The 13,562-nt window shown below is 37.0% G+C and overlaps 1 protein-coding gene across 8 annotated transcripts in view; it reads left to right on the plus strand.

Annotated features, from left to right (window-relative positions):
* rhea (Talin_middle and talin-RS domain-containing protein rhea) overlaps window positions 1–13,562 on the plus strand; it is a 144,579-nt gene that overhangs the window by 111,413 nt on the left and 19,604 nt on the right. For all 8 annotated transcript variants that reach the window (XR_016305003.1, XM_089648426.1, XM_089648422.1 and 5 more), the window contains 9 exons: window positions 187–289; window positions 422–552; window positions 993–1,125; window positions 1,640–1,763; window positions 2,499–2,663; window positions 3,280–3,470; window positions 11,245–11,361; window positions 12,262–12,447; window positions 13,241–13,451. Coding sequence is in view for 7 of the 8 variants with exons in the window: in XM_089648426.1 (XP_089504552.1) it covers window positions 187–289; window positions 422–552; window positions 993–1,125; window positions 1,640–1,763; window positions 2,499–2,663; window positions 3,280–3,470; window positions 11,245–11,361; window positions 12,262–12,447; window positions 13,241–13,451 (1,361 nt within the window). In the remaining variant the exon portion in view is untranslated. The remainder of the gene's footprint in view (window positions 1–186; window positions 290–421; window positions 553–992; window positions 1,126–1,639; window positions 1,764–2,498; window positions 2,664–3,279; window positions 3,471–11,244; window positions 11,362–12,261; window positions 12,448–13,240; window positions 13,452–13,562) is intronic.

The following is a 13,562-nucleotide window of genomic DNA, read 5'->3' on the forward strand; positions in this document are numbered from 1 at the left end:
TATTGAAAGTGAGGTTAGAAAGAAAGTTGGAGATTGAATGGGCAATAGCGGTATGTTTAGTGGAATTGATTTATTAATAAGTATAATTTTAAGTTGGTAAATAGAAATCATTAAAAAAGTTTTACGCTTGATATCATAGAAGGAAATTAAACTCTTTTCATTGAGTAATAATTATTTTTGTTTTAGGATGTCTTTGATTGGCTCTTACAACGAGGCAGACTCCTTTGTGGACTATCAGACAAGAATGGTCGGCGCAGCTAAGGAAATCGCTAGACTGGCCACTGAAATGGTAATATATATATATACAAATATATTTATTTGTCAATTCTCAAAATTATTAATCCTCACTCAAAGAAAGAAACAGTAAATTGTTGACATTCAATTAGAATTCAAAGTAAATATTTTTTGTTTTTTTCTCCAGACGGCCAAGTCTGGAACGGACGTGTCCAAGCTGGCCACGTTGGCCGGAGATCTGACGCACCGCTACACTCAGTTGGCGCAAGACTCAGTGGGAGCCGCTGCCACCACCACCAATAACGATGTTGCTCAAAGGTAACACCCCCATTTCATCAATCACCCTCATTTTCCAAGCCGAATATAATTGAAGAATAAGTGAAGAGAAGGAACAACCAACTAAACCAAACTATTCTATCATTCTTGGGTTAAACCATATCAAAAGTCTTCCGATCAAATGATCAGTTGTAGTTTTCTAATGCTTTCTTATAAAATTCTTTGCCCCACTATAACTTTAAATAGGTAGTCCATTATTTCACAGTAGCTATGAATGATAATTTAAATTAATATGTAATCATGATTTCAGGTGTTCCCCAAGGTACTGTCTTGGTACCTCCTTTATTTTCATGTGAAATTTTATGTGATATCATGTCTTATCATCTTTTTGTATTGTTTTCCAGTTCATATTTTGAAATCAGTAGTTTACTTAGGTTCATTGGTGCCTATTGATATTAATTTTTGTTTTTTTTTTTCTTCAGAATCCGCAGCACAGTGGTGGAGCTTGGAGGGTCCGTGATCACCCTAGTGAGGGCTGGAGGACTCTGTCAAGTCAGCAGAGATGCCGGCGCGCAGAGAGATGTCACCGATAGTTCCAAACATGTCTCCGAGAAGGTGGGTCTTCATGATAACCTAAAAATCTTATTGTCCGTATGTTTTCTTTCATCCCTTTTTTATGAGGTACAGTTTTGAACAGCCTTTAGTACCTCTTGAGCTACCTGCAGAAGTTTTGTTGATAATGCAAACACGAAATTCTCAATCGGCTCTTACTCTTTCTTTATTAACTTAGCACTTCTTTTGTTTGTTTTTTTTTTGCACTACAACAGGAGCGAGGTCGATTTGTGTATTTTGTATAAATGTTAGCATGTAAGGAATCAAAATTAAGAAAATAATTTGTTTAGAAAAATTGGCAAGTGCATTTCTGTTATTGTAATAGTGTACATGGTTAATAATGCAATGTCTCTCCACAATTCCTGTTTCTGCAGACGTTCACATTATGACTATGTATTTGATTGTTTCTGCTTAATGTGGACCATTTATTAGATTCCTATCTTCTTTTTCATGGAGAAGGTTTATGAATAAGTTCTTGATTGTATGATGACTAATTATTTGTCAATTTTTCCACCAGGTGGGAGCAGTTCTGTCAGCCCTCCAAGCAGGCTCGCGGGGAACCCAGGCGTGCATAGACGCCGCCGCCACCATTGCGGCCATCATCGGCGATCTGGACACCACCATATTGTTCGCCAGCGCAGGTAAACATAACCTCACTTAAATACCATATGTTCAATATAAGTTCTTAACGCACTCTTTGTAAACTCATTGAATTCTGGTATCAACTCTGAAATTCATTCGTTTTTATGGATCAGATGACTTACGTAATTTTAAAGCAATTATCGATGATTATTTTTTATCAATAACAATGCATGCTTTATCATCACAAATTCACTTGCACTTTATCAAAACAACTAATTTATCAATTTGCATTGTGTATTGCATTTGTCATGTAGTCCAGAATTTTATGGGTTTTTGAGGTGAAAATCAACATTACTAAAAACATAAATATTATGTATGTACATTCAATTGAATACATCTGCCGTAAAAAGTGACGCATCTATTTAAGCCACCTTGCGGAGAGCAAACATACAGTAACCATCTCGCCGTAGGCAAAGAGAACGGACGACCAAATAACCCTTGCCTCTTTCAAATTCATACATCGTCTCATACATACTCTTTTGTTATTCTGGCTCTTGACATGGCCTGACTCAAGTATCTGGTTCACTTGATCTTGCCATGTCTTCCTCGAACGTCCCTAACTTCTTCTACCATTCATATTTTCTCCTTACACTCTTTCCTTTCAAACTGCATTAAATGCACTGAGCTATTGTCATAGGATTGAGCTGAAATATGAAAGATAGCAGAATGAGCCAAGTGCTTATGACTGTCTTACAGACTGTCTGTGTTAATAATAATAATTACCCTTGTTTCAGGCACTCTCCACGCGGAGAATGAAAATGATGCCTTCGCAGACCATCGCGAATCAATCCTGAAGACAGCGAAGGCTTTGGTCGAAGACACTAAGACCTTGGTCGGAGGAGCAGCCAGCAGTCAGGAGCAACTTGCTTCCGCTGCTCAGAACGCAGTCACTACCATAGGTTGGTACATTCAATTATCTATTTTCTATTCCGTGCATAAACAATAATGATTGGATAATTTATTTAGCACCGTTTTCATGAGAAAATCACCTTTCAGGCGCTTTATAAGTTAATTTATTTAACCTATAACTTATCACTTAGACTTATATGTAATAACTTACAACTGAGATGTATTACTGATGACTTACAACTAAGATTTATAACTAGTGACTTATAACTGGTGATTTACAACTAATACATATTTATGATTAAATGGGTCTTAATAACACAATACTGCTGTATGACTTACAAGTATCGCTTAAACTTGCTAATATCTTTTAACAATTCAAACTATTTTTGGCATATGGCAAGTTTGCAAAACGTGTTGAGCGATAGCTTGCCATAATGTGTCAAATGTATCTACCTTTTTATTTCTGGTGAAAGATCACCATTCAGAATCGAAATCTTCTTTGAAATGGCAGTGTCTGTGTTCAGTGACCAGGTACTTCCCAACTTTCCTCTTCCCCATCTCCTTCCCTTTCCCGCTCCCTTCAACTTCACAACAGGGCAGTTGAGACTTTTGTGCAGTATTCACATAAAAAATAATCATTACAACGATATTTGTACTCCCCATTAGTGCAACTCTCCTCGGTGGTGAAGCAGGGTGCCATGTCCCTGGGCAGCGGCAATCCGGACTCGCAGGTGATGCTGATCCACGCCGTGCGCGACGTGGCGGCCGCACTCCGAGACCTCGTGCAGGCCACCAAGGACGCCAGCGGCAAGCACATCGCCGACCCTGCCATGCCCCGCCTCAAAGACAGCGCTAAGGTGAGTTCCTTTACCACCCTTTGCCGGAGACGTTTATGCCAGAATTTTAATCAGTATCCATTGTTTTTTAAGCCTCCAAAGTAGTTCAGGTACACCCAGAGGCGCCTTTCCGACCTGAATTCTTATCAAATGGTTTAAGTTTCATGTATTTTCAACTCCCATCACATAGTGATCATTTTTTTCATCGAATAGTGCCATTTTGAATTTTTGGCATTTAAACACCACGATTCTCTGTCCATTTTACCTTTTGGTCAAATTGTGATCGGCTATCAAGCGTGACGGTTATGCTTGTGAGCTGATCAATTTTGAGCTGATCGAGTTTGAAACACATCATCCTTAATTTCTAATAATAATATATTATGTTAGATCTTGATTAGGGTTTTTATACTTGGATCAGCTAATCTGTTAACCTTTCCGCCGCTGCAGGCAAATAAACCATGCCCTGAGCGTTACGCGCGCATATATGTATATATATATATATATGCGTTCATTTCCAAAGAAAATGTATAAAATTCATGAAAAGTGCTGCGTACAACTGTATCTTATAAACCTAAGGAATGTGGTGAAAAGGTTAATTTCCTAAAATATTAATTTGAGATTTCGAAAGAGTCATGTTTTGCTTCAAGTTACTTTTCAATGTTAGATATTTTCCAGCTAAAACCCATTTATTACCAAACTTTAAAAATGGACATGTTACACCAAGAAAGGAGTCGATTGTGTGTTCAATATAATAAATGTATTGAGTCATGCTTTTTATCTTATTTTTATTGTCTGCGTCTATTTCCATGTTTTGTTTCTCTGTGTATATTGTATTGTAATGTAATCAATATTGGACTGTCCAAAAACGCTTGTGCAATGTTTCTACGCCGAGAAATACACTTTGGAAGTTATTATTTTTGCCATATATCTTCAATGCTCACATCTCGTCATAATAATAACGATAGATTTTTTTAAATATTTTCTTACAAAGCATTATTTAAATCTACAAACTTACAAAATGATAGTGCATCAAAACAGTATGATCTTTTTTGTAATAAAATGTGATAATTAATTTTATACCAATTTGTACACATTTTAAAACTCAATATTATTTGCAATCATCTTTTTGAAGTAATTTAGAAAACATATTTTTCACCTGTTCCAAATATCATTTAACTGTTCTATAATTTTTATTTGCAAATTTATAGTGTAAAATATATTTCTTAAAGTTGCCAATGTTTCTCTAACAAAATGTGTAACATTTCAATAACGTGATTCGTACTGTGGCTACAACCAACAAACGCCATAGCAAAGTCTAAATAATCACCTTTTCAAAATTTACTAAACCCATCATGACATTTGTTTATACATATTTTCGTGTGATTTTGACGAAGTCGTTAAATGAGAAATGCAATAACCGCCGCTTTTTGCTTTCGGACGTAATGGAGTTACCTTTGCTATGGCGCCGAGGGCTTGATATAGAATTCCTAGATTGGCCCTTCAATACAAAGCTACCAAATCACATTGGCAGGCATTAGACAGGTCACAGGAAGTCGTATAAACCAAACAGCGGGGATCGAGACTGGTGTCTCGGTGAAGCTGGGTCAATCTAAGGCGTACTATATCAATGTGCCGAGGGTTAGATCTGATATTCTTCAGTTTTTAATTGGATCATTTTTGGGCAAAGCAGGTGGGAAAAAGCGATAGTCGGAGATGGAGTTTGCCCAATAGAGCTCGCAAACAAGACAATAAGGGAGACAAGCTTCAAATCGAGTTACCCGGGCTAAGAAGTTCCTCCGTCGGGCCCGACTCCAAAAAGAACATCAGAAAGAGCAGTCTTAACTACGATTCGGAAACCGATTGGTTCGTTTCCGACCAAGAAGAAGAATTAATAAGAATCCTAGAAGATTCCAGCCAAGATGAAGTAGAAAATTACGAAGAACAAGTCGAGGAACTGATTGGAAAAAAATCCGTCGGTTCGGCCGTCAGTCTAAACAGCAGTTACACTCAGTGGAGCTATAAAAATGCTGGACCGGAAACGGAGAACTTTGACAATAGGAATGTTCTGTTGGTCAATAACCCCCTGTGGAAGGGAGATATGGAATTTAAGATTCTGAAGTACGCCCAAATGATTGTCGCAAATGAAATCAAAAAGCTGGAAGACCTTGTTAACCAACTCGACAAAGACGGGAATAGAACACCAGTCAATCCAGACGTCAAATATAATTCTTTGAAGAGGATCGATCTGGAAATGAGGAATATCGCAAATGTGATGAATTCAATTGAAAGCGAAGCTTCTAAGAAAGATATTGTCAAATTGAATAAAGATAATATTATTAAAGTCGATAAGAGGAAAAAAGTTAATCTCTCGCCTATTGTTAATGAAGACCAGACAAACGTGTCTAATTATTTGGATATCATTCGTACGCAAGAAGAATATTGGCAAATGTTTCAAGTTGAAACGGAGATTTGGAAAGCGCTCATGCAAAAAAATTACGAACGTAATTTAGAGACGAAACAGAAATTGGATCAGTTCAAGGGAGAGTTGAAACTCACGGATGTGGATTTTACAAAAAGGCCTAATTTGGAGTATATTCCTCCTCTTGGAAGCATTGTGGAAGTTAAGAAAGTAATGCTAGATAAAGGATTCGATAAGGTCATAACAAGCTTGGAGGATATTTCTATGAGGAATTTTAACTATAAAGGTTTTGATCCAATCATTGACCAACTAATGACATTGCGCAGACTGCAAATCAAGAGGAGAATGATCGAAGATGATTTCGATAATATTTATTCTGATTTAGAGAATTCTGATTTGACATTTGAAGAACTTTGTAAAATGGAACAGCATTACGAAGGAATCGAAAGACAGTACAGGAATTACTACGAAGAGGAAATGAAGGGTGGAACACTTACGAAGAAAGGGCCTGAGAGAAAAGTTGTAAAGGTTGACGTTGAACGAGCAACGCAAACTGATAGTATTGTACCAGTTAGATCGCAGCTCGTTGATAAAAATCATCAAAATTTCAATGTCAGCAACAATATTACGAGACACAATGTCATTAGGGACGTTGAAAATAGGAATTTTGTAACAAATGTTGTCAGAAATGTAACCGTGAATCAAACGGACAACAGAACAATAAACCACGAAACGACATTGAGACAACATGATCAAAGATTTGATCGAAGCAGTCAAACGGTGAATCAAAGCGATCCGAGATTTGGTGATAATCAACAATCTGAACACTTTTACAGACTTGAACAGCGTGATCCTAGATTTAGACACGGTCATCAACAATCTGAGCATGCTAATCAACGAACTGAGGGTTATATTCATCAAGTTGATAACAGTAACCATCTATTTGAATCCGGTCAAAGAGTAGAAGGCAGACCCGAAGCAAGCAACCGCCGATTATTCAAAGATAACGGCTACCGGTCGGAGGGTGACGGCCGTCACTTCAAACATGAACACGGACAGAACGACGGCAGGAGGTCCCAGCAGTACAATCTTATCGAGGACTACAGCGCCGGATACCCTCGTCAGTACTATGCCAACAACTGGTGGTCCATCTACGAGGATCTAGTGAAGAACCGAACCAAACAGTTTGGATCTCTGGACAAGTGGTGGAGTTATTACGAAAGGGGGTCCACTTCGGGCCCACAGGAGCCTGCTAAACCGGTTTGAGAAAATTCACAACACACAATATTGCCGCATATTGCAAACGCTTGCTGACTGGGTGTTATTTTAATTTTATTTTTTGTTTCCCTTTCCTTTCTTTTTTTTTGTTATTACAGCATTCCTTTTGAACTGACGTGAAATATATACATACAAACAAAATTTAATTGAATCGTTTTTCAATTTATAACGATAGTATTCGGTCGAATTTAATTTATTTCTCTCGGTTAAAAAGGAGTCGCTTTTATCATCTTTCCTTCTCGTTCTATCTCTTTCTTCTCATGTCTTTTCATCTCGCTACCGATCATTGTTGTCACTGTGGGCGTTGGTTGCATGCAGGTAAATCGCTGTCACCGGGTCTGTCGTAGCATACCGGCCGGTTGCAACTATTCACTGTTTTACGACCGAGAGGATGGCAGAGGATTAAACACACAAATTTCTATTTAATCTAAGTCACGATTAGTTCAAGGTGAAGCAGAGAGGTTACTGTATGACAATATTCTGCAAAATATTCTCTACCACACACAAAAACACTATTTTTATATTTTTTGAATTGTTCAATTTTAAGCGATTTACCTGCAAATCAAATGTGCATCTAATGCTTGGTTGGTGTCATGTTTACTTTAAATACATTCCCCTTTATATAGTTTTAGAAAAATATGAACTGCTAGTGTTAGATTCCCCTTATCATAATGCTAGTGATAGTTTAATGTGTTTTTATGATGAATAGTTGATTTAGAAGTTTTTGCCAAGCTTTTTACTAAATTTAGTTAATTAGAGAAAAGCTAGATATATTATAGATGTCTGGAATAATGCACACAGTTATTAAAAACTTGCATAAAGAATTCACTTTCTTAATTGGTTTTGTACTTTTAAAATGATTGTAGAATTTCTGGCAATTTGTGAAATCAGGCACAAAAACTACACAAAATTTTTGAGATTGAGACCTACGTGTCTACGCTGAGTAAATTATTAACCTTTTGCACGCTATCGTAACAACGATACGAAATAAGCATTGATAAGTGACCGTATCAACCCTCAAACACGGTCAAAGTTTGAAACATAACCTGACATAAGAAAAGTACGCCTGTCTATATGATTATCTATAAATGAATAAAAATGTAAATGTTTGTTTGTTCAATATTTTAAATCTCCCACAAGAATTTTGACCCAACGTTGCATTTGAATACGCGTGTGTTCTTATAAATCTATATTATATAGATGTCACTTGTGACAGGTAAAACCATGTTTGTTTTTTTTTTAAACAGCGCAATCTGTTGGACGTAAAAGCAACACACTCTATTGTTTCTCTGTCTGCGAAGACAAACTGAGCCACAGCCACACATAGCGGGGTACAGCTAGTGTATAATATATAAAAAATTATATTTGCTGTAGATTTAGGGAACAACACATCCGTTTTGTCTCAATGTTACACTAACAATAATTACAATAGAATGTTGTCTGTTAACTTACACATAACCTAAACATTCTCATAACTACATTATTTAATGTGACACATAAAAATCTATTTAAATGTGAGATCTTTAAACACTTTGTGAAACTTTATTTGATATCATTAATTTTAATATTGTTGACTCCGTTGTTAAATTGACATTTATAATTTTCAGCTATAATATCATCACCATCTTACTAACCGCATTTAAGGTTTAACTTGAATTTTAAAGTTATATTTTTAAATTTGGTTTTTTTGAGAGTCCAATATTGATTGAACTGTGTTTTTTTTTTATTTCAAATAATATAGAGAAAATATTAATAATAATTATTCTCTTTGGCAGTTAAATATTAATAAAATGTCTTAATTCACAGGTTTTATCCCCTCTAAAATTATTTTACAACATTTCTGCAATTCTTCATTTATTTTTCTACTTCACAATCCCTTGGGCTTCAATTACTGGGTCATATGAATCATCTCATACATTTAAATTGCATGCAAAGGAAAGATTTCGCTAAATCAGCACACACAAAATCTCCCGCAACCTTATATAAGCATTTTTCCAACAAAAATTTTCAATATTTTTGAAAAAATTGTTTATTTAAAATATGAGAATTTTCAAATCATTGAAAACTGTGAGATATTTGTCATTTTATCTTTTTTCTGTAGCCCTCTCTTGTCAGAGGTTGGCTGACATCAGGCAATCTTCACCCTGTGTACTGTACTGCACTCGTACCACTCGAGTCTATCTGTTAACCCATTCCAACACCGTCTATTTGTCGGGTGCGGCTAACGTAATTTAAAACTGGATACACAGTTTGTGGCATCGATTGAACAAATTAACTCATTGATTAATTTATTCTTTCTTCGATGTAATCGCCACACGAAACTTTCACTGAGCAAAAACATTTTATAGAATTGCAATTAATCCTGTCCAAATAGTTCCTCTTTGCAAAATTTCAACGATCACAATTACACAATCACACTGTCCGACCTTCTAACCCGAGCTTGGTGGCTCCATAGCTTAGTCCCGTAGTGACGCTACCTACCGCCTCCCGGCTACTGGCTACTGGCTGTACTAGAGCGCACACTCTCTGGGCTTGTGCGCAGGGCATCATTGTGGAATTTAACTTCGACTCGGGGCCAATCTAACGCCTGGTTGGGGAGATGCGAAATTGACACAAAATATTATTTTATATCTTAACTTTTTCAAGAAAATTTATAACTCTTTATGACAATATCCGAATCAAATACATTACATATGTACTCTAATCAGTTTCTTGAGAGATATTATAGTGTAAAATATTGCAGCATCTTAATTTTTACATTATTGAGTTGATTGATTTTTTATTTAATATCTGTGTGTGAAAGGAAGAAGATGAGTCAAAGTAAACTATAACAAAATGTGTAAAATCACCCTTATTTTCTTTGGGATATTTTTATAATCTTAAATCATTTAAAACATTTCGACACTTAAATTTTCTCCTTACAAGATAAGTAACTAGATGAGAACAAATAAGTAACTAACTTTGAATACTTAGCCTGTTCTACACGGCTGTCGCATATGTAACCAATCTATTGGCGGCTATCCCTGTATGCGAATTTCGCATATCGTCTAGTATAAGACTGTCCTAAACGACAACAGTCAATAGGTCTAGGACAGCATTTTTACTGATTTCGTTCACTAGAGTTGCTAGGTTACAAATAATTTAAAAAAAAATCTTCTGGTGTGCATTTTCCAGCTTTCAATGGAAGCTACAAGCCAAAAATGTGTATATTATTGGTATACCTTATATTGTAGGTAATAGGCATTAGAATCGCTTGACAAACGGAGTCTAGAAACGTTCGATTTCAAGCACAATACAGGTTTTTATTTATTTTATAAATAATTTTATAAGAAAGCAAAAAATGTAATCAAGTGAAACTGTCACAGATAATCTTAGCTATAATAATACTGTATTTTTTTAAGTTATTTCCTTTACGCGTTCATACATTTCTATTGAAAAAATGTTTTTTTTGGTAGTTTATTTTTTATTTGTATTCTACTCAAGCGAAGCGATAGAAAAACCTTCAATTTATCTAAAACATATTTTTTGGTATTCATAATGTACACCAATTCGTTACAAAGATTAATCAAAATAGTGATTTTAAATAAACGTGGCATTTAGGACCGCTCACCGGTTCAATCACGGAAACTAGTCATTCTTTAGTGTAATAAAATCCTAACCGAAATTGTGACATTTGGGATGGTTTTACTTGCTCAATATCAACAAAAACTTAAAATAAAATAAATCGGTGTCAATCAAGCGAGAACCGAAGACAAATTTTAATGTAAAGCTGTACCAAATACCTACATAGGATAGATAGCAATACACTAAAAAACGAGGTATAAATATAATATCTATGTAAATCTATAACTTTTAGCACAGTTTTACACTAGATGCGTCCACAAAAGTTTATAAAAAAAATTTCATCTAAAACATAACTCGACTTTTTGTTTATTTGTTCTTCCTTTCGCACTTCAATATAAGCACTTATACAAAGATCAAATAATGGTGTCAATTTCGCATTCGTCGCTCGCATCGGTTTTTCCCCTCCTCACCGCTCTGTCTCGCGCGCTTCTAGACGTGGACCCGTTCTGATCCTGAGCCCGTTGTTGTTTGCAGGTCATGGTCACCAATGTCACTTCGCTGCTGAAGACCGTAAAGGCCGTGGAGGATGAGCACACCCGAGGAACCAGGGCTCTGGAGGCCACCATCGAAGCCATCGCACAGGAAATCAGAGTAAGTGGAAAGGTTACTGCTATACTTCGAGCTATGTATCGTAGAGATGGCTCTAGTTCTAGTAGCTCATAAAGTTAGAAGTACATGCGTCAAATTTGTGAATCGCTCAGACCAAACAATGTTTTAACTTCTACATTAGATAGGCCACAATTTCATTAATCTAGGCCACCTGACATAGGTATCAAATAAAGAGCGTACTTTCTGGTATCTAAATCATATTACCTAAAATGAAAGACATTTCTAGCATCAACCTCCAGAAATATAGTGATTAATCATCTTACAATTCCCTGATTCTTGTTCTTGTTCTACCTCCATTTCAATGGGAGACGCTCCAAGGAAGTGGCCTGGGGCACCAGTGCACAGTTGGAAAATATGCTGTTGACGTATTAGTCATATAAGAATGGGTCGCTTCTAATAGTATTACTCTTTTCTGTGTTCAACAGATTGACTGTGTAACGATTTTCCATCTTTGTTTCCTCATTCCTTCAACATGGGTCTCTTCAAGACTCATGTTCACTACTTCCTTTTCTCAAAAAACCCTCCATCATCCCCAAAGATGACATTTGTGATGTTTGCTTCATGAGAACAGGTATATCTTTCCTCCTTCGTATAATCCGGGCCTCTTCAAGACCTGCATTAATAAAGCCTCCTACTATAACCCCTACTTCAACTCCCCACACAACGCTGCCCAACCGGATGACGATAACGTTCCCCTGTCTTTATACTGTGCAGACAGGGGCACTCTTGTTAGGTGTCACATTAAAAAAATAATGATTTGAAAACAGACATTCAAGTATGAATGAAAAAATTTCTAGAAAGTCAACTTCCATAACGATGTTACCTTATGACGGGAGTCTACCTTTATTCCATGTTAGACTAACCAAGTGTCTTTAAATCCAGCTGCTGCTGTCTCCTGGTGCACCGAAGCTGACGGCCACCCCCGAGGAGCTGGTCCGCTGCACCAAGGCCATCACCGTGGCGACGGCCAAGGCCGTGGCCGCCGGCAACTCGGCCAAGCAGGACGACGTCATCGCCGCAGCCAACATCGGCCGCAGGGCCATCGGCGATATGCTGGCCATATGCAAGGTAATAATACATACTTTACATTGAATTCAGCTGCTGTTGGCGCATAACATAGTAATCAATTGAATCTTAGTGAAGGTATAGTTGTGAGTGCTTACTACAAATCTCAGTGAAGGCACAGTTGTGAGTACTTACTGCAAATCTTAGTGAAGGTATAGTTGTGAATACTTAATACAAATCTCAGTGAAGGCACAGTTGTGAATACTTAATACAAATCTCAGTGAAGGTATAGTTGTGAATACTTAATACAAATCTCAGTGAAGGCACAGTTGTGAATACTTAATACAAATCTCAGTGAAGGCACAGTTGTGAATACTTAATTCAAATCTCAGTGAAGGTATAGTTGTGAATACTTAATAAAAATCTCAGTGAAGGCACAGTTGTGAATACTTAATACAAATCTCAGTGAAGGTATAGTTGTGAATACTTAATACAAATCTCAGTGAAGGCACATTTGTGAATACTTACTACAAATCTTTCTTGTATCAATCAATATTTGCTTCGTCCAAACTCAATAATACCAAAAAAATTAACAAAAAATGATAATAATTTTAAATATGCGCCATTCTACAAAACTTAATCTTCAACATTCAAAGAAAGCCAGACTAGTGTATGAATGTAGCATGAACCACCAGTGCTTAATATCTCTAAAGACCCACTGAATTAGGTTTGATTGTATTTTTGTAGATTGTTGTTTTCACTTTTAAACAAATAATAGAACTAGTAGTGTACATTACTTTAATCCCTCCACACATAACTTTCAAAACATCATCTAACACATATTCCTTTTTTCCAGGGTGCAGCCTATAAATGCGCCGAGACGGAAGAGCTGCGTGACCGCACGCTGCGGGCGGGCCACTCGGCGGCCACCTCCTACCGCGAGCTGCTGCTGGCCGTGCTGAAGGCCGTGCAAGGCACGCCGACTGCGAGGCAAGCCTTCCCCGATCTGGGCCGTGCCGTGGCTCAAGCTGCTGCCGATATTGTGGCAGCTGCCGAAGCGCTCAAAGGTAATTCGTAAATCAATGATTGGTGGAAACACGCATTAGTCGTTGCCTAATTATTGAGGATCGTGACCCCATTCCAATTGCTCTGATTAACTAGGCTTCTCCCCTCTTAGC

The sequence above is a fragment of the Hesperophylax consimilis genome, chromosome 27, assembly GCF_061612785.1.
Source record: "Hesperophylax consimilis isolate HC1 chromosome 27, BYU_Hcon_1.0, whole genome shotgun sequence".
In the NCBI taxonomy this organism is placed as follows: domain Eukaryota; kingdom Metazoa; phylum Arthropoda; class Insecta; order Trichoptera; family Limnephilidae; genus Hesperophylax; species Hesperophylax consimilis.